The sequence below is a fragment of the Microchirus variegatus genome, assembly GCF_963457635.1.
Source record: "Microchirus variegatus genome assembly, chromosome: 9".
Classification (NCBI taxonomy): Eukaryota; Metazoa; Chordata; class Actinopteri; order Pleuronectiformes; family Soleidae; genus Microchirus; species Microchirus variegatus.
This window is the reverse complement of record NC_139810.1, coordinates 11,547,486-11,570,144: the sequence shown is the minus strand read 5'-3', so window position 1 is coordinate 11,570,144 and position 22,659 is coordinate 11,547,486. Positions and strand designations below refer to the sequence as shown.

General features: G+C 42.3%; 1 protein-coding gene across 1 annotated transcript in view; it reads right to left on the bottom strand.

The window, feature by feature from the left end:
* The window catches only part of hdac7a (histone deacetylase 7a), a 60,846-nt gene extending 49,427 nt beyond the window's left edge, over positions 1 to 11,419 (bottom strand). Inside the window, exon 1 of the mRNA XM_083895358.1 lies at positions 11,339 to 11,419. Coding sequence (XP_083751484.1) covers positions 11,339 to 11,357 — 19 coding nt within the window. The 5' untranslated portion in view covers positions 11,358 to 11,419. The remainder of the gene's footprint in view (positions 1 to 11,338) is intronic.
* Positions 11,420 to 22,659: the final 11,240 nt, after the last annotated feature.

Here is a 22,659-nt window from a genome sequence, read left to right as displayed (position 1 = left end):
TAGGCTTTTTGCTGATATCAGACTTGCTGATATATCGGGAGTTATTTAATTCTCTTGGGTTTTCAATGGATTAACCAGTTCCTCTGTATCATCAGTTAAGCCATGCATTCATTCATTCGTTTTTTTCTGCAAAAAATGCAACCTATTTCCTTTTCCTCTCATTGTGCAATTACTTTTAATGAATTGGCAAATTTGACTCACAAAAAGTGGAATTTAGATGGATTGTGGAAAACTATGTGACGTTGATCACAACTCAGAGTGAACTTTCCTACAATAACAAAGAGCCAGTGAAAATATGGTTCAGTGCGTACAAGCAAATCTGAGCATATGACAGCGTGTTCGTCATAATTATAAATTATCACGGATTTTGCAGTGGCTTCATTATCCCCACAGCACAGACAACCATCTGTAAATGCTATTACAGGAAATTAATGGGCAATTGCTGCCACTTACTTACTGTGGAAATCACATTAGATTAATCACAGGAAATCAATGTATTCTCACACATTTGTGTGGGAAAAATTGTGGAGACACCACAGAACAGTTCATTAGAAGGAAACTGGGGAAGAAGAGTTATAAAAACGAGATATTTTTGTAACAATGACAGACTTATATAAGGTTACACGTTGTGTGTGTGACCCAAATAAAAGGCTGTTTATTTTCAACACGTTTTCGTCTTTGCAGGAACTTGTCAGACCACCTGACATGCACATGACATCCTGACCCTCATGTCGGAATTGAAGCTCCCTGTGTGTACGTGTATGTGTGAGTGTGTGTGTGTGTGTGTGTGTGTGTGTGTGTGTGTGTGTGTGTGTGTGTGTGTGCGTGCATGCGGGTGAGAGAGAGAGACACACACAGTGTTTAACATACAAACACAATACCATGCATACAGCATTCAAGTTTTCATAGCATCAAGAGACACGTACATCTTTACGGCGTTGCATCTTCTTTCCAAAAACCTTTAACTGAGATTTTTATACCAGAATAAACATTTTCAAATAGAACATTTCTATATCGACATAGATATGGGATATGCTTGAATTAAATCAAATTTAAAAAATTGAATTATGAGAGGAGAGGTACTTTTTAGTATTTTTCCACCTCTACTTTGATCCCTCAAACTTGATCTGCATACAGTATTTCTATAACTGACGTTTCTTCTGAGTTTCGCTAACACTTCTCAATGTTTTTCCCCACATTTAACGTCCTTTTGTTTCCACAGAGCGTGGTGCGTCTGTTTATCCTTTTTTCCGATCTCATCGTCAGCGAGGTCAGCAACCGATGTTTCAGAGCAATACTGAAACCAAGAGAAGCGTGTGTTTGTCTGCTGCTGCTGCTGCTGCTGGTGGTGGTGGTTCTCCACCGTCCGCTCGCTCGCTCACCCTCGGGTGCCTCTGTGAATGGAGGTAACCCAGTACTGTTCCCAGAAACCCTGTGTGTAGGTGTAGAGAACTACCTATCTCTGTGTGTGTGTGTGTGTGTTATGACTGTTGGTGATGTGAAGTATGTACGTCGACATAAAGTGTGTGAAAGCATGTGTGTGTTTGTGTATGAGAGAGAGACTATGTCTGTGTGTGTGTGTGGTTTGTCCATTCAATTACACAATCTACCATGCAGTCTGAATCACATCCGGTTTCAAGCTGAAAATAACAAAACCACAGGGTGACAGAAAAGCAGTGCAGCAGGCAACCGCCCACAAGGAAAGAGGAATACACTCACTGACACAACACACACACACACAAACACTTCGGCCACTGGTCAATTTATATTTTCCACAAACAACACCTATCAAAAATAAAAGTGTTTTCTAATAGCATTTGCTAAAATGACAGAGTTAAAAACAGCCTGTAGCTTTTTTTGTTAGTACTATATGGGGCAGGATGTGGTCGTGTGCTACATAGTCGACTCCCACCTGCAGAGATGATCTCCTGATACGACACACAGCTCACACGTTAAGTGATTTTTCACACAGAACAGAATAAAAACTTAGAAAATATTTACCACAATTAACAGAAACAGTGTCCAGTGAACAGAGCTGAAACTCAACATTTCACTGGGACCAAAATGTGAGGGCAGACCCTAAAGTTGACTAAGTTACAATGCGTTTAAAGACATTCTCACGAGATATACTGTATGCCACTGAATAAGAAGCACTGTCTAGTTTGTGTGTGCGTGCGTGCGTGCAGTCCATGCATGTGCACATACAGGAGTTCTTGCTGAGAATGTTTGTGTGCCTGATACTTTATCTCCCATGTGCGGACAGTGTGGCGTTGTTAAAAAACACAGCCCATGCGCTTGTATAAACATGAATGAGCCTCTTTTACGTAACAGAGGAGGGTATGACCCTTATTTCCACTAATTATGAAACACACCGGTCTCAGTAAGCCTGTTTTAACGCAGTTTAAACACAAGCATAAGGCCAGTATCTGTAAAATGGAATTAGCAGGAGCGAGGCAGTGAAAGAAGAAGCAGAGGGATTGGATAGATAAAGAGTAGAAAAACATCAGGGAGAGAATAAGAGGAGTTAAACAGAGAGGTAGAAGAAAAGAAGAAAGAATGGATGAGAGAAACAGAGGGAGGGTGGAGAGAGAGAGGCTGAGAGCACTGTAATAATGTTTAGCCTTGGTCTGCCAGTGGGGTCCTTCCCCTTAAGAAGCCAACAGGAATGCAAGGAATGCTGCATGAGAAGAAAAAAAAAGAATGAGTGGAGGAGAGGGGGAGAAACAGAGGAGGATGGGAAAGAAAGGAAAGCTCAAGAAGTAAAGTCGAAGCAGGAGGAGGAAGAGGAGAAGTGGGGAATCCAGAGTGGGAAGAAGATAGAAAGAGGGAGACAGGAAGATAAAGGCAGAGTAATATGAGGAGGGGTTGGGAGGATAGACACAGAGGAAAAGGCTTATTATCTTTAGCCTGCTGAGTAAACATAAGAACAAAGAGGATAAAAATAATAAGGCTGGAAAATATTTAGGAGGAAAAACCTGAGCTCTATTTGTGTGTTTTTATTTTTGCAGACGCGGATATTCATGTATGCACGCATGCATGTGTGCGTGTGTGTGTTTACGTGCTTCATGCATTCATGTGTGCAATGTGAGATGTGTCAGGGTGTGGTACCAAACTCTGACTTTTCTTTTCCTGTCAGGGTTTCAGAATCAGAACATTTTCACATGCAGCTGCATTATCCAGCGAGTTTGGCAGCTTTATCACTAAAAATCTGCTCTGGTCTTGTGGCAGTCAGTTGATGATCACGAGACACAGACAGATTTGCGATCTGACCGTTGTGTGATTCTCCTGCTAGTTTGTGGAAGATAACGTGGAGGCTACAGGGTTATTTAAAGAGCTACATATGCAGAATGCTGTGATTGTAGAAAATTACACATTTAGTCTCCGGAGAAAGAACTCACTGAAACTGTATACAGCAGCTGACAAAGTCAAACACAGTGAGCACAGAATCTGTCCTTGGAAGTCTTTGGTCTGTGGGCCCAAATGAATCAAAATTCCCTGGGGTTTTCCTTTCATAAAAAGACGAGAATCACCCCAGCTAAAATGCAGTATTGTAATTCCACCTTTCCAGACATGAAGGAGTTATGTACTGACACTGGATTATCTGTCATGGTTTTAAGCCACATTTAAGAATTATGACCAACAGCACAACATGGATTGGACAACTTTTGTAAATGTAAATATATGAATGGCAACTATAGTATTTGTACAGCTCTCATAGCTGCAATGATTTTGTGGCAACTCATCATCAAGCAGTGAGACACAGAGGAACTGATAGGACCAATTCCTATTCCTATCTTAACCCTCAATCTTAACCCTCAAGCTCAACCCTTATCTTAACTGGCCCTCAAAACCAAGTGTTGAGGGTTATTTTGTCTCTTAGAAATGGGACACCCCTTAAATGCAGATACGTCTTCAGACTGTGGGGGGCAGAATAACGCGAATGCTGCGTCCAGTCTGTCAAACCCAAAAAAGAAGAAGAAGAACACATTTACGTCACGATTATTTATTACGATCCGTTTGTCAGTCAAGTTATTAGGTTGTCAGTTAGTTATAAGATGATACTCATACAAATACCACAACCACGGACATATTCAGCTGACAGTTACCACACACCACGGCTTATTGAAAAGTAAATCACAAAACGATCGCTTGCCCGCACCAGTCGGCTATTGACAAAAGATCGTAAAATAAAAATAAATGTTACGCAACAATGACGCAAGTAATCCATAATATGGGCCTAAACTAAGATAATACTTTGAGAATAATTTGTATCACACTCGTTTCGCTGCTTTCGGCGCCATCTTTGTTATTTGAAAACATGCAATGCATTCTGGGTAGCCCTTGCTCCCAAGGGTGGTCTCGGAAAATCTCAATATTGAGGGCGATACAGCCCTTAAACTTGCCCCTCAACTTAATTTTTCTGAGAATCGGGACAGCACTTGCACTAGCGGGAGCGCGCATTTTTGAGATTGAGGGTTAAGCAAGGAATTGGAATTCACCTTTAATGTCACAAGTTATGCTTGACACTATAAACTGGAAAACCAGACAAGACACAGTCATACATTCCCTTACAGAACGTACGCTTAAGCATGTGCACACCGTCTCCATGATGTGTGTTTGTGTGTGTGTAGGTGTGAAAAAGTGAGCGTCAGAACACACTTAGCCACAGCGAAGGCCTCGGTGACATGTGCAGTCCACAGGAACACAATGGATCGCTGACAGACATTTTCCACAACAGAGCAACAAGTGTCGTGTGTGCAGTCAGCACTCAGCCGTGTTGAGTGGTGAAGCAGAGAGGGATGATATGACTCGGGGCCTGGAAGAGTGATCGTTCGTACGCTGCGCTCTCAGGAGTTAGTAGATCACAGCCAGTGTGTCATGTTAGTGTAATAAAATTGTCTTTCGCCTTCAACGTCTTTAACTTATACCCTGCAGACAAATGTCCAAGTATACCTACAGCTGTGTCACAGCACTGTTCAGTTGACGACGGTGGTGTATTTGGACATTTGATCTGGTTCAGTTGAAAGTGAACTGAGGTCAGCTCGAGCAACAACACATAAGAGAGAGTGTATAATAAAGAGCTGAGGATCCTCAACACCCCAAGGATGTGTGGAGTTAATGGCAAAGTTGTGCAAAACACAAGCAAGAAACCATAGCAACCACAGGAAAAATCCCAGGGATATCAAAAGCGTGCACACACACACACAGAAACTCTCCAAATGATTAGAGTCAAATCTGAACCGATTTTAACACCCACCTTTCTTAACAACAACAAGCCTCAGAAGCATGTGTGTGTGTATAGGAAACACTCAGACAGGCCAAAAATAGCTCTACACACTCGTTCTTCATCTCTCGCTTTCAATCCCTCTCTCTCTTTCTGTCTCTCACTTGTGTCACTATAAACCATCGGTAGGAAAAAAAACATGTTCATGTTCCCATACGGAAAATATCACCCACTTTAGCTTGCACTTGAACGTGAGAATATGAGCCTGAGCGTATGAGTGCGTGTACGGAGGGGATAATGACTATTTTGGCATGAGTGTGGCACAGGGGAAATATAAAGCTTCTCAGAAGAGGGAAACATCAGTGGGCTGAAGTCTGTTTGTCGGACGCAGCGAGAAATTGCACATTCGTTTAGCATATTGTGCTTTTTTTGAGTTAGATATTTCGCTCTAGTCCAAAACACAGTGGCAACTAAAGTCATTTTGTGTGTTTTCAGGATTCCCAATCAGAAGTTAACTTCGGTTTGTAAACAAAAAAGGCACCCGGACTCACAAGCAGCGCGTGTTTACAGCACTGTTTAAGTAACCTGTAATCTCACAGTCGTAGAGATTGTGTTAAAGTCTGTATTTGCAGTCCCGGTTATATAAGCAAAGACGTGTCTGTGGCAGTAACAGGACAATTCTGATTAATTGCAAACAAAGGCCTTGTTTTCTTCACTATAGCGACACAACAGTCACCAAAGGGAATGTTGAGATCTGGGAAGGAACTACAGAGTGTGATGAAGTGAGAAATGTGTGCACAGACAACATGGCAGGTCATAAAAAGCCAGTGGCAGCAGAACCAGGACTGCAGGCAGAAATCTATAATCGCATACAATAATCTCACTCGTCACCTTTGTTTTCTCTTCTAAATTCGTTTGACAAACCTGAATATTTAGCAATGTCAACCTGCTCATGTGTCTCGTTCTTTCTCACTCCCTTTTCAGCCACTGAGTGAAAGGATATGCAAGACTGTATGAGATTAAACTGACAAGTAAAGAGTGAATACACAAAAGCAACAGGATTTACTCTGACTGGCTGCTGAGATTTTTCAAAAAGACGTAGATTAACTCCACTGCACAACTCCAGTGTGGCCATGCTTCTCGTAATGAGAGGGCAAATGACTGAATCATCTAAATAAATCCTTACTTGTACTAAAAATCTAATTATCCTCCAAAGATTGACCCCATTAGTGTCGAGCATATGAGAAAAATCAAATGATCTTTGTTTATTTTTCTGCTCATAATGTATAATTATGGTCTAATAAGATTGGTACTTATGTAAGGGGATTAGGTTGTTTTTGAAAAAAAACAAACAAACTTCCTTTTACAAATACTGAACAAGCTAATCCAATGAGGAGTATGAGAGAGTTGGACAAAGACACATAGTGTTTACACCAGCATGTGACTTAAGACATTGGCAGAGAGACCAAAATCTCGTGTTTCAGGTTTTTTGTTATGTCTTACAGTCTCTGGCATCTTTGTGTCTTTTTATTTCTTCTTCATGGTTCTCACTGGGCCAAATGGATTTAAAATTTTACATTTACTTATTACTATTATTATTATTAGATGCTCTTAAGAGTTGATCTTTTCAATATCTAGTATACAGTTGATCTGTTTTGTGTTACTGTATTATCTATATTAACTTCTTTTACCTTGTAGATTTCAACCTTTTATTTCCTTTTACATTTTTCTTTTTTTTTTTTTTAATTGTCTGAAATATTTCTTTTACATCTGTTATTGACTGTAATTTCTACAATTCTGTCTCTGTGTTGTTTTTCAATGTTTGTGTACAGCACAGGCGCAGCATCTGCTGGTGTGCACGAAAAGTGCTCTATAAATAAAACTTCCTTTCCTTGCATTAGCACATTTCCTCCTAAGCACACACAAGCATCAAACAAAGAGTACAGCGGCCTGGGCAGATGTCCAGTGCGTTGTTTGGTCAAAGACATCAATTTTAAGCTTTATCCCAGTTCATGTTTGGGACAACACTTTCCTTATATTAATATTAAAGGTGCATTATGTAATAAATCTAAAGCAACGGGTCATAAAATCCTCCTAATATGTCACAGAGACTCTGGAATAATGTTTATATAACATACTGAACTCACCAACAACAACAGTACAGACAAATTATTTTCATAAAAAAAAAAACATTTTGCAGACTGCAAATCATGTTTATGTTTTGAAATCATGTTTTGGCATGTGGCGCCACCTACCGCCGTCTACCAATCATTGCAGTCATTGGAGTCTCAGCTGCCGAGCAACCACGGGTTGCCAGTTATGTCAGAAAACAAAACGAAACACCTCTGTATTTTGAATTTGAATGTAGTAACCGTTTTTTGGCCACATTCTTACATATGGCACCTTTAAGTTTAAATATGCTTTTATATAATATGATAAGATAGATAGATAGATAGATAGATAGATAGATAGATAGATAGATAGATAGATAGATAGATAGATAGATAGATAGATAGATAGATAGATAGATAGATAGATAGATAGATAGATAGATAGATAGATAGATAGATAGATAGATAGATAGATAGATAGATAGACTTTTCATACTGCTCAGAAATGTGTGAAAACACACTGGGAAATATGTTTACACTCTGACTTTGTCAAGCGGGGACACATTAGATGTTTGTGACGTCAGTGACGTCTAAAGATTGATTGAAGTGAAGCTTCACAGTTGGGAATTTTGTTCTCAGTGAAAAGTTACACCTCTCTCTTCTCCTCAGTGGGAATTTAAGAGATGGAACAAGAGAGAAGGAGAGAGAGGAGAGAGACAGATGGCTTTTCCTCGCAGGATATCCTGTTCTAAGTAGAGCTGCTGGGCTCACTCTGACCTTCTCACCCCTCTTGACTCTTGACCCGCTCAGAATTTAGGCTCGCATCTTTGGCCCAAATCTCTTCATATTGTCTTAGTTTATGTCTGGCCTCCTCACTTTTACCCCCCCAACTCCTCCATCATGCTCACAGGTGTCACTTTAATTCTCCCTCTTCCCACTTCAGTCGGCTCCCACTCAACACTCCTTGCCATCTTCATAAACATTTGCAAACACACTTAACCTGCACAATTTATTCAAATGGGACTTCCAGACATCGGTGGAAAACCCCCGAGCAAAAAAAGTGGTGTACGATGAACAAAATAAATATTTATAATCACATAAATATAATAAAAACAAATGTGTTGGTGTCAAACTAAATAGCCTTATAAACAATTATTACCCATTTACCAAATGTCTAGCTCTCTTAGGCCTCAAATAAACATTTGTAACTGATTAAACTCAGACTTTCCAACATCAATGGAAGCCCACAGTTAAGACTGTTTGAAAGTATACAACACAACATTGATGCACAATTAAAAAATACAAATCTACTATGAGAGAATGCGTCCTTATTATGGCTATTTGATGGCAATAAGTGGAGGAGAGGATCTACTTGTTGGTGGCTAACAAATCAGTTTTGAACACAACTGACTGGTTGTTAAGTGTGAGTCAAAGTACGTGAGTTAGTTCAAAAACAACTGATTCACCAACAACACCTGAGAGAAACTAAACAAAGTTTGAGATGAGAGCATTTACCTGAATCTAACGCACTTTACTCAGTGTTAACACTGTGTTGTTCTGCAATACATTGTCTTCTTGTTATGACACAGGTGATTTCATGATATTACTAATTTGAAAACTGCCACAACATAAATTTGACCAGAAGGAGTAAGGCTTTCTCATAGGACACACACACACACACACAACTCCTCTTTATGTCAGCATCTCACTCACACCCAGTCCTCCCATTCCACAATAAAACTGGAATCCATTAGCTGATGAATGGTTGTTTGTGTTGTTCTTAAGCTCAACAGCACCACCTCTGGTCTGAGCGGTCAAAGTGGGTGAAAAGAAAACATTTGCCATGATTAGAGGAGTAATTAACCAATCGTCCTCTGACCTGTGAGCCAACCCTGAGGTCAAAGAGACAGCGGGTGCATGACTTCCCAGGTGCTTTCCCATGAAAACCACCAGGTCGCAAATATACGGTGGGATCACTGTATGCAGACTCTCTCACACTCGTACTCAAACACTCTCACACACACACACGTACACATTTCTGCTTGAAATTTATACGGGTTCCCTGCAACACCGCGTGCAGAGTTTTCCCAGATTGCCTGCAGTGGAAATCAACACTTCCTGCTTCCTGTGGCAAAGGGAAGTGCTACCGTCGCTGTCCCCTTATCGCTGAATACACAGGCAGCATGGAGAGAGGAAGGCTGGGAGCAAGGGAATAGGAAGAGGAGGAGGAGGAGGGTGACCATGCATGCTAGACAACATAAAGGGAGGTTGCTGTGTGTGAATTTTTCTCTCTAAAAATATAGTAATACAAATAAAATGCAAAGAAGGCAGTCAATAATGGAGATGGCAAACATCTTATATGATATCTTCAGGCTTCAATTGCATGTGTGGTCACCTAGTTAATGAGGATTTTATTTTGTGATCTCATCTCTTTGGGCTTCCGATTTGTGGCATCTATATTGCGTATATATAATGTGAGACTTAAATTTAAATGAAAGAAAAGGCCTGCATGGGACATAAAGAGGTATACCTACTTTTTCATTTTGTATCTTGTCCGAAGCTATCTTGATACTTTTGCAATCAGAAGAAACTATGTTTGGACGAGTGGGCGTGGGCCTCTCCACAGCGTGTCCACCAACAATTCACTGGCAACCAGGCACCTACTGGACTAGAACTTGCTCTCGGTTGTTGGTTTAACACATTTCAGACACTTCTGCGTTTACTTGATTTTCCATAACTGGTGACTATATGTTCATTTTATGTTTAGTCGAAAACTGCTGGTGCAGAGAATCTATTATCAGGAAAACAAAAGAAAGAAGAAGAAGAAGACTCAGTGAAAAGAACAAATGCAACAAGTTGGTTGCATTTTGCAGTTGGCAGTTTCAGCTTGCACCTTATTGAAAAGGAACATGAGTGAGACAACAAGAGAGACAGAGTGTGAGGGAAAGAGAAAGAGGGGAAGGGGAGAGATGTTTGGGATCAGGGTGGAGAAGCTTTCAGCACTTGGTTTTGTCCCAGATGGACACAAGCCGCTCCCTCCCTTTATAAACAGCCCCTGGCTTCCTCCTCTCCTCATCCTCTCCTCTCCATAACTCTCCTCTTCTTTCCTTTGACGTCTGTGTGAGAACTCCTCTCCCACTTTGCAGCCATTCTTGGACTCTCAGCAGAAAAATACGAATAAATTGACACATTCAGTTTTTTTTTTCATATTGTTTGCTTTTGACAATTTCATCTGTCCCCACCACCACTCCCCAATCCCTGCCATTTCCAAAATCAACACACCACTAAATGCTGGACTGACTCACTTCCACTGTGGGTGGCTCTGTTTCCAATTTTCTCACCAACTCGGCCACCCCACCGCCTTGAAATAAGAGGGAACGACCTTTGTCCAGAAAACAGAAAAGGAGTTCAACCAGACACGCAAAAGGGAGACACATTTTTTTTCCAAGCAGCCCAGTGTTAAAGGGACAAAAGCATGCAAATATGCCGAGAGAAGATGTGGGGTAAAACCCAAACATGCTTCTCCCACTTCTTTGTGGCTCTGAAACGGTTATCGCTGTTTTCCTTCCTTTCTTTCTCTTTGGGAGAGCGTGGGAGCGCCCTCAGAGAGCTGCAGAGAAACCACGGGGCTCATAACAACAGGAGGAAGCCGGTAACTTGAGAAACTCAGGCCAGGCGCAGAGAGAGGGATAAGGGGGAGAGGTGGAACGGGGTGCACAGGAACAGGAGCAAGGCAGCAAATGGACAGAGAGTCCTTCACCCAAGTGTTGTCATGTCTTTACATGTCTCTCTCTCCACATCCTGAAAAAATGACATGTGAGCTCACAGAGGCGGATAAACAAAAGCCACATTTTTACAAATAACCTGTTGCTTTGCAGACATTGTTTCCCACAGGCTCTCACACAAACACAGAGTGGTACTTTAACACACACACACACACACACTACCCAAACACATTTCCCATGAACTGAGACAAGTTTGCCCATCCAGAGAGCCGCCTTACCAGTCTGCGGTGTCAACATCCAGCATGAGGAGAGTTGTTAGAGAGTCCTGTCAGTCATGTTCACGTACAGTTCAGTCCAGAGAGACCGAGAGCAAAGAGGAGGACACCCAGACTACACACATATACACACACAAACACACACTCACACTCAAGCACAGTATCAGTTCCCTCTGCCCAACTGTTGAGAAAGTGAGGGGCCGCAACACAAGGCAACAGAGGGAGGGAGGGAGGGAGGGAGGGAGGGAGAGACCAAGGTAGAGAAACAGAGAGAGAGAGAGAGAGAGAGAGATTAACCCCTCTGAGCTGACTGGTGGACTCTCCCTCCCTCTCATACACATGTACACACACACAGTTGGTTTGCCGTATCACTGACTTCTGGTGTTTTTTTCTCAAGTGCCACAGAGGAGGAACGGAGAGCATTGAGAATGTGTGTGTGTGTGTGTGTGTGTGTGTGTGTGTGTGTGTGTGTGTGTGTGTGTGTGTGTGTGTGTGTGCGTGCGTGCATGTGTGTGTTAGGTAGGAGGGACTGGCTGGCTTGAGTCCAGCCACAGTCAGCCTGGTAGAAAAAAGACAATAGCAGGAAACACTATATCAGTAGGACGCAAAATACCAGCACAAAAATAATTAACAGACAGTGAAAAACAATGACATCCACCATGAAAAACACAGCCGGTGCTAAACAATCATTATGGAAGTACAAAAAGAGCTTTTTTTTACCTTATTTGTTAGCACAGGATATAAAACAAAAATGATCAGCCGTTGGTGATATTGCTGTGTTTCTTTGTTTTGTTTTTTTGCAGCTGCTGCAATTTTAGATCCAAAATCATAAATGTTCTATTTTGCAGAAAAGCAAATGACTTTGCGGCTTTTTGTTCCATTTAAAGCTTTTACTCTTTTTTTTTTTTACTGTCACATTTAACCTATTTAAGTGCAATCACAAGCACGTATAGACACACATTCTCTGTGCAATCGTTCAGCCACGACTCCCACATGAATCTCACCACCACCAAACCACACACACACACACTAACACACACACACATACACACATTCCCTTGGCTGTAATCATATCTGGTGATAAGAGCAGCTTCCCCCTGTGGTTGCTGGCTCTCTGGGCTTCAGCCACAGTGACTTACAATGGCCCTGTATTTGGAGCCTGCTCTGATTACACACACAAGGAGCTGCATTACACCCCGCTAATTCAATTTCCTCCCCTCCGGGTCAACCTTTGTGTGTGCCCACAAGTGTGTGTGTACGACAGACTGAATAAGGAAGACGTGATTAAGTAGTTTGTTGAAGAGAACAAGCTGCTCGAACAAAGAAACGGGTGTAACAATCCACAGGGAGTCGATAAGGACGATGATCAATAACATAGTTGATGTTGGGTCCCTTTTTTTTACCCACATTGAAAATCAGCTGCTCAATCATTATGAGCAATTAAGTAGTGCAAGTACATAATTTCAGGCATGACAGCTAAGCTGCAGCATGTAGAAGACTTTCCTCCTATGTAAACAGTGCGGTGGGCCTGAAATGCAAATCACCAGCACAAATCGGCAAGCACAACAACATTAACTTAAAACACAACGACACAAGCAGAAACACAACAACATCAGAGTCAGAACTATGAAGGCACGAGGGGTCTCCGTGGTTACGCAGTTGGATAACACATTACGCAGTGGGAGAAGTATATTGTGGCCTAGTAAGTAAATATTATACCCTATTTTTCCAAGTTAACCTAGTTCCCTGGTGTCCTAATGAACATGTCTGCGACATGTTTTGGTCAAAATACCTTAAGGATGAAGCACCACAGCAGTTCAATCACCCTGCCAAAAACAGCCCTGTTCAGAACGTTCTGTTTTGAGTGCCTGTCTCTTTAAATGCAAATGAGACACAGGAAACTACATCAGCGTCACTGAGGCTCTGAGTTGGCATTTGCAAAAGCGATCATTGGTCCACTTGCCGGAACATTGCTGTCATCTATATGTATCCACTGGATACGTAAATCCTCTGAGGCTAGAAGATTGTGTAAAACTCTGTGCTGCACTGTGCAGCCAAGAATAGAACACTTTGCAGACTTCCGCTCTTCCGGATACTATTGCCGTCGCCTGCACTCTTGCGTTTTTTACGGACAAAGCGGAGCTCCACAAGACAACAATTCCAGGAATGTATCAGTGTGACGTAGCAATGAGACAGAAGTCATCATCGCGTGTTTTATCTCCTTTACTTAGACTGAGGCGGACCACAAAAACACGAGTAAGTCATCTTTTTTCACACTTTGCCTACTCATAGGGCCTCCAGAGTTCCAAATATAAGTATTAAAATGATTAAAAAGTTGATTTTGCATATTATGACCCCTTTAACTTAAAACGGAAAAGGTAGGTAATGTCAACAATAATCGTCGCTGATTGGACGGACGCATTGTCGTTCGTCTCAAAAAGTGGGACGCAGACTGCAGTTATCACTGCACATCAGTTCACGTCTGTCCTGATTCCATGAGGCATGTGCAGCGTGTTTGTAATAACGATATTGTATTTTAGCTCGTAGCGTTTGATTTTCATATTATGCATGCAATGTGATGTCAGGTTTGATTCTGGAAAACCAGGTCACTGGACACAAAGCCGCCTTGCATTTTCTAAGTAGATAGAAATGAGGAACTTTTTTTTAAAGAATCCTTTATAAGAACAAATAGAGGCTCATGGACATTATCAACACTGCAGATTATAATCTGATGATCATTTAATTTATTGACTGTCAGAAAACAGTAAGACATGTTGTTAGTTACTGTTGTTAGTTACTTCCTCTCTTCTGAGAGTTTCGCCGATCTCCACACAGGGTCTCTGGAGATCAGCCAGTGTCGCCATCTGGTTCTTGGTCACTACTGTTACCAAAGGCTTTCTCCATTGATTTCTCAGTTTGGCCAGGCAGCCAGCTGGAAAGTCCTGGTTGAATCAAACTTTAGTTTTTAGTGATGTTTACCATTCTGGCTCTTGGGAATCTTAAATGCATGTAGCTCTCTCCAGATCTGTGCCATGACACAGTCCTGTCTCTGTACTCCTTGCCTTATATCTTGGTTTTTGCTGATATGCATCGTCAGCTGTGAGTCCTTACAGGAAATTGGTGTGTGGCTTTCAACAGCATGTCCAAATCAGTGACTTCACCACAGAGGGGCTCCGGTCAGAGTGAACTCATATCAAAGAGTGTCAAGAGAGAAATGACAGCCATCTGAGTAAAAATAATACTACATTTTATTTGTACGAGGCACAGTGGGGCAGACCTCCACTGAAGCCCTGTGTGCAGCCACAGAGGTGTTTGCACATGTGATGATGCTCCAAACCATGAGGTGGTGTACAAAGGCACTAGCTTGAATAAACAGGAAGTAAATGAAATATGTCTGCCGATGCATATAGTGGTTACTAGGGATGTAACGATGCACTCAACGCACGACTTGATATGGTACACGATTTTCTCACAATTTTTTTTTTTTATCAAAATGAGCTACAAATTATGACCAAATAAAATTATCTTAAATTCCTAGGAAAAAAATCTTAGAGGTGCTTTCTTCACAGAAACTCTGTAAAACCGTTTGTGTCCTCTTATAAAAAGTGCAACTTACATGGTCATCTTAAATTACAAAATACATGAAAAATATCTCCTTTCTTTAGAAACACTCTCACAAGTAAAGAAGGCCACATTATACTTCTCCGACTGCGTAACCACGGAGACGCCTCTAGCCTTCATACTTCTCCGTCGTGGTGACGGATACGCACTGCAATTTCCCTCCCGATCAGAAGGGGTCGCTGTGCAAGGTTGTTGTGCTTTTAGCTACAGTGAGCAATGGCGTCCGAGAGAGAAAGACTGTGGAAGCGGAATAACATTGAAACAGTGGCCGTTTCTCATTTTTCTGTGCCACGGAACACAGTTTTAAGATAATTTGAGGCGAGAAATTGGCCATTTAGAGTCTAAACATCTGTGTGTATTAAGATATGACGTATTATAGTTGGGCAGCTCACAAGGTGGTGTAACGTTACTTTGCTTCTCACTGTTGTGGCGGCTAATATGCTGCTTCGTGTTGCCGCTATATGTTAGCAGTCTCTTGCGATATTTACATGCTGTTTTGGTTTCGTCTGTCCATTTCTCACTGATTGTATTTGTGTATATAGGGAATCCAAAATGCTCGGTGCATCCTCTATCTCAAAGTTGTTGCCTACCGTCGCCATGTCTTCCCCCGCTCTGTGCCCCGTATCTACGTAGTGACGTAAATCACCAACCAGTGACTTTTTTTTAAGATAACCTATTTCTAAAAAAAAACAAAGACGAAAAAGAACCTACTTCTCTCGTAAGCGCGATTAATTTTTTCTGTCAAACGCATTTGTACCGATTTTTAATCGTGTCACGATGCATCGTTACATCCCTAGTGGTTACGTTAGAATAGATACACTGACTTGTTTTATTCAAACACTGTTTCAGTTTTGTTTTCAAACCTCACACATCTTATCAGGTGCGGTGCTTGGGAGGGCAGCACGTCCCCGGCCCAGGCCCAGATAGGAGGTAGGTCCCGAGGAAGCCGGCCCTCTACCACGGCTCAAGAGAGTTGGAGAAGGCGGGCTATCCCATGACTTGTGGCCGGAGGAGCCCAAAATCTGATCACAACCCCTTTCGGTAACTCATACAGGACTTATAGGTTGTCCCAGTCAGGATTGAGTCATGGTTGCTAAAAACTTTACAAGAGCGACTGACTTTAGTGACGTAGTAGGTGTAAAATATTGAATAAAACGTTGTGCTGCATGACTGGCTTTATTTTCACTCTCACATTTAACTTTATGACGCACAAATTTACAAGTGCATCGCTGATATTGTCTCCAAACTGATTTTGGGTAAAACTCGTCACCAACCGTCCACCAACGTCATCATCAGTCACTTGTCAACAGACTTTTAAGGAAGCTAAAATGAGTGGTACTTCATATAAACATAAAAGTGGAGCGGCGAAGCGAAAAGAAAAGGGAAAAGGAGAGCAAGGAAAATCCAAGTTACAAAAACTGGACAAATATTTTGTTCTTCTTCCTGGAGATGAACCCGACAATTTTGTTGGCAGCGATTCAGGCCCGCCAAAACTGCCAGCACAGCCAGGGAGCCCGGTTAAGAGCATCAAGCACCACGTATGCCCTTCAAATAGTGGTGAGTCGGCCTATAGGCTACTTCATATTGTAGTGACGGGAGCAGTACCGGTTGCGGACAGTGAGTGCTGATGGCACAGAGACTCATGGGAGTGGCGTCTCCGGACATTGAGAAAGTGATGGACTTAATCGCTGCTGAACACACACCGCAAGTACTGTTAAACTAAAGATGTCTCTCCAGACTTCCTTCCGCTTGAGCTTGTTACAGTGTTGATAATGTGTTTGTGAACATGTGGGCCGCTGTGCCAGTTTTACTAAACTTTATAGCTACTGGGGGCAGCTGTGGCCTAGTGTCTAGTGTCCGGTCTTCAAGCTTGAGACCGGAGGGTAGCCGGTTCGAACCCCGACCTGTCCGCAGCTGAAGTGCCCTTGAGCAAAGCACCTGACCCCCTCACTGCTCCCCGAGCGCCGCTGAATGCAGGCAGCTCACTGCTCTGGGTTAGCATGTACTTCACCTCACTGTGTGCTGTGTGTGTTCACTAACTCACGGATGGGTTCAAATGCAGAAATTGGAAATTTCCCCACTGCGGGACTAATAAGGGAATCTTAATATTAATCTTAATCTACTGATATAGCCTCTGAGTTGAAATAGTTAAAGTGGGTGTCAAAATGATGCGGTCGCTATCCGTGTTGCTGAACTGCTTTGAATTTGTGATGTTTAATTATTAGTGTTCATGTAGCCTAATGTTCATGTTGTTCTCTTGGTTTCATTTCCGCTTGATTGTCTTCCAAATGACATAGTCGCTCTCCGTGGTGCCGAAGCTTGTAAGCCCCGCTGTTGCGGGCATGTGTATGTAAAATTATGTTATCATGCGCTTTATTATTTGGGTTCAAAGGGCCCGGTCATTTGCCCCGCCCCCGGCCCGGCTCTGATTTGTTCCGCTAGTGCATCTAATAATCTACAGCAGTAAGAGATGTGTGATAGATGCATGAACTCTGTGTGTCTCACACAACGTTTTGTTAATTACTCCATAAATACTTCTCTCCGAGACTCCAGAACCATGTGATTGTCTCCCTGATCTGAAGAGCTGCTTATGAAGACAAATCTACTCAGCCAGTATTCCCACGGACGCATCCATTGCACGTGCAGCTGCACGTAGTGCAACAGATTCAGAGATGCGTGACATAGTGTCGCAACAACCTCTGGAGCCCTCGCACTGGACGAGCTGCTGTGAGGATAAAATACTTGACAATATGATGTGATATTTTTTTCTTTAAAATAGGTAAACAAATGAGATATATTATGCAAAATCAACTTTTTAATTAATTTAATGCTTATATTTGGGACTCTGGAGGGCCTATGAGTAGGCAAATTGTGAAAAAAGATGACTCGATCATGTTTTTGTGGTCCGCAAGCACGAGTGTCGAGTGTGAAGAAGCGATATAAGTTGCTCAACAACCAGTGGGACAAAAAAGGAAAATGAGGGAAGAGAACATATAGCAAGGAGATTCTTTTTTTCCTGATGACTGATGATGCTGCATTGATGCTTTGACTTTTTTGATATCCACAGCTGCAAAGCTCTTGCACATATAAGGATACAGTCCAGTTCAATGTTGCTCAATTACTGCGGATGTGCCAGATCCTAGAATGTCAACAGATGGAAATGGAGATGGAGAAGGTGAGAAGCTTCAGTACATCATATTCAGCCATATTTCTTCTACAGACAACAACTTCCAGTATGTTTGAACGAGAGGGCCAATGGGCGGGAGTGGGATGTATTTTTATTTATTTTTCATGTCTGCAAAGGCTAGCTTTTCCAAATGTACACACAATGGGTCTAAACATGGAGTGTATGAATCCACAATGTAAAGCAATATAGAGTAATTGTTTTTTTGGAGTCGTACAAAAACAACCAGCCCCTACCAGAGTGAAATGGTACAGTCTAGCTCCTCCCACAACAGTCCACTGATTGGGCAACAGAAACACGTCACTCCTGTGTTCAATGCCCAACAGTCTATTCTCATACAAAGCCTGGCGTCTCGTCTGTTGTGTCGCATTCAATGTCAATGTCGCTGTTCATTGTCATGTGATGTGACGTCATGCTACGTTCTGTATATCGCTGACCCGGCCATCGGGCACAGCCCACAGTACTGACAACAGTAGAAAAACAAGCCTGATCTGGGGCTTTACCATTCCAAAACTGTACTATACTATACCAAACTCAAACGTACCATGATGGAAACACAGCAGGAGATGGCTCAATTGATAAAGAGCCTGATGGTAAAACGCTAAAAGGCTGGTCTCTCACATATGGAGGCATCATCTGACACACAACTAAACAGAGCTCTCAGACACTGTTGTTCTGGTTTGTATGATGTGTGTGTGTGTTAAATTATGTATAAGGAGCACAAATTAAACATAACAATACTCTACTTGTATAACTTTACAGTCCAGCTGTGAAATTACTGAACACTTATTAAAGGTAAACTTTATTTCCGAGGTTTCTCTGTGGACACTTCTTTTACAAACTGTGAAGAAGAAGAAAAAAACCGATGTGTGATGAGTCAAACTCAAGGGTGGAGATGCAGAACACGGAGCTACATCAGTTTTCAATGAGGAGAGTGTGTTGTTTGTCCGAACATGTTGTGAAACACTTTAATGCTCTTTGGCCTTTCCTGTTCCCCTCCCAGGTTTCTTAAACTATGGGTACAGACCTCAAATAGGTTGCAGGCCTGCTTCTGGCAGGATGTATAAGAGCACAAACTAGCAATATGTAATCCCGGGGTCCCATGGTAAGACACTTAATTCTCATTTGGATCCCGGGGATGAAATATTCTCATAAAACCTCCTCCTTCATTTTGAAGCAAGAGGTCAAATCTGCAGACTTTTCCACTGCTTTGGTGTAACGCAGCCTGATGGAGCGGCTGGCTCGCTGCAGGTTGTTTATCAGAGTCATTCCACACATCTGAGTCTCATCTTAGCCAAATAAAACAATGCTGTGCGTCAATGTTGAATGCATGGTAAACATATGGGGTGTGTGTGCATGTGTGTGTGCATGTGTGTGTGCGCGCGTTAAAAAGCAGAGAATGTGTTTGTCATTAAAATGACTGAATACAAGGGCGAGGTCCCACTGGATCTACTTCCACATTACACACACGCTAACACAATGTTGTTTTGTGTGCCCTCATCTACCTTTGGTGGCAGCACTACTGGGAATCACACCAGCAACCTGTGACCTCTGTGCAACCTCAACAAAACGCAGACACATAGGCCTTCATCCTTTTTCCAAACCACACACTTGCGCGCACACACGCACTAACCGTCACATACCTTTTCTGTCATTGTCTCTGACTAAACTCCAGCTCACACCCGTCCGTCTCTCCCTCACACATATTACGCAGAGACATCTCCAGATGTGGGTGCGATGCTTGTACACAATGATAAGTGAGTGACTGTGCTGTGTTTTGTGTTTCCATCTCCCCTCCTCTGTTTTGGTTACCAGCCTCGTCTGCAACGCCTCACTAATCAGTCCTGCTGTTGGGAGACCAAACACAAGATGGAGGCCTTAAACATTGTGAATATTTCACAAACAATTAAGAGGTTTGTCAGACTTGCTCACACAGCGTGGCTTTATAAACTTGACCTACAGCATTTTAGATTATGTCCTCCCTTATTATTGTCACAGACAAGGTGCTCTAAAGTAAACGGTGAGACCAGACATCAGAGCAACCTCAGATACACTAAGAAGCGAATGTTGACATTTGTAGATATTTGAGAAAAAGCTTCATAATGAGTTCCGTCTGCAGGAGAAAGAAAGCTTAAGGCCTGTACACACTGATGTGTCTAATACTTTCCTCATTTTGCACAGTAGGGACCTGAGGTAAGGACTTCATTTTCACAGATATTCATGACTGTAGGGCCACACTGTAGGGCCTGTAGGGTTGGTGTAGTGGTTCGCGCTCTTGCCTTTGCAGCAAGAAGACGGTTTGAACAGGGGTCTTTCCGCATGGAGTTTGAAAGTTCTCCCTGTGTGTGCGTGGGTTTTCTCCAGGTTCTCCGCCTTCCTCCCACAGTCCAAAAACTTAATATGGGGCTAAGGTAATTTTGACACTAAATTGACTGTAGGTGTGAGAGTGAGAGTCAATGCTTGTTTGTCTCTATATGTGGCCCTGTGTCAACTGAGATTGGCACAGCACTCACAGCGACTCTCCTGTGGGTGTACGACTGTATTAAAGATACATTATGCAATGATTTCTGTACAACTACAAGACTAATGTTATATATTTTGTTGCTTTATAGTTAACTTACTATCTCTGGACATCACATGACACAAGCTCACTGTGCACTTGAAATCCACAGAGATCAAGCAACAGACAGTGATACACCTCCATCTGCGTCTCTAGATCTTAAGTGATCCGGTAAATTGTTCTCCTGTTTGCTTGTCCGCCAACAGCTATCCATGATTGTCACTTTTTATGAATACAGCCAGTGAAGAGACAATTTATCATGGATGTCTATGGATTTTTTTCAGCTACTGGACTTGAGATAATGGACTGTGTCATTTAGGTCACATCAAAATGATGTCATCCGCTTTGATTGTGAGACCCCCCAAAAAAGAAATGACTGTGTGTTTAAATAAATGTATGTGACATTCGTTCATTCATTATCTGCCACTCTATCCTCCACATGTGGGTCGCTGGTGGCAGCGGCCAATCACAGCTGGTATATAGGGCAGAAGGCAGGGTACGTACACCCTAGACAGGTCGCCAGTCTATCACAGGGCCAACATACAGAGATGAACAACAATTCACTCTCAAATTCACACCTACTAATTAACATAATCTGCATGTTTTTGGACAGTGGGAGGAAGCCTGAGTACCCACGGAAAACCCAGAGAACATGCAAACTCCACACAGATTGGCCCTTGGCCGAACCAAGATCCGAACCAGTGACCATCTTGCTGTGAGGCAACAATGCTTGCCATTGGAAGACCATGCTGTTTTTTGACATCCATTCATCCATTATCTACTGCTTTATCCTCCACTGGAGGATCGCGGGGGTAGTGTGCCTATCTCAGCTGACATAGGGCGATAGGCGGGGTACACCCCTGGACAGTTTGCCAGTCCATCACAGGGCCACATATGGAGACAAACAACCATTCACTCACACTCTCACACCTATGGTCAATTTAGAGTGACCAATTTACCAAATCCCTAAATCTGCATGTTTTTGGACTGTGGGAGGAAGCCGAAGAACCCGGAGAAAACCCAATCATACACAGGGAGAACATGCAAACCCTTTTTTCCACCAGTGCTCGAACCCAGGAACCTGGGTCTTCTTGCTGCAAAGGCGAGAGCGCTAACCACTACACCAACCGTGGCATTATGAAATGAAAATGTTGTGTTATATTCTGATCAACAAAAAAACACTAATCTTGTTCAACATGGGAAAACAGTAAGTACTGTACCCAAGCTAAATGTGTGTATCAATGTGTGTAATGTGAACTGTGCAAGGCCTTGAGATGAATCCACTGATTCTATATGCTGTGATATGAGCTCTGTCGTACAGCTTGTCTCACCCTAATCTGCAATTTTCTTTAGTTGTATACTCCTTAGTTGAGCCTGTTTCGCCTCGCTGCTTTGAATCTCTAGCCTGTAAATGTCAAGAATTACTCACTTACATCGAATAAGGTCTGTCATGCATAAACAGGCAGTTATTTGTTATTGTCTGATCACTACAGAGTGTTTTATCTCAATGCTTTGGTTTAACTTGGCTGTTTTAACTTCCATGACATTTCTCTCGTCAGTCCCGCTTCCAGCTGCAGCTGTTTTCATTGAAACGGGATTGATGAACTCCAAACAGCACCAAACAACAGACAAAGATAGCAACTTGCTGGTGAACAGCTGTGGTCAAAGAGACAAGAGTTAGCTACTCCACACTTAAGTGGGTGGTGACCAAAACAGAACTGAAAGGAGTGTTTTACAGTCATTGCACTGGCAGAAACACAACATGAAGGCTAATGTTGAACATTCTTGCTTGTATTAGCAGTTAAGATCATTGTTTTTAACAACAATGCTGTGCTTACAGTTTGTTCTACCTCCCAAGTGGACAGAAACATGAAAAAGTGACTGAAAAGTCCAGTCCAAGAATCAAGAGAGCAACAGGGAGAATAGCTTGAATGAGGGCCAATAGCAGAATATGAAACA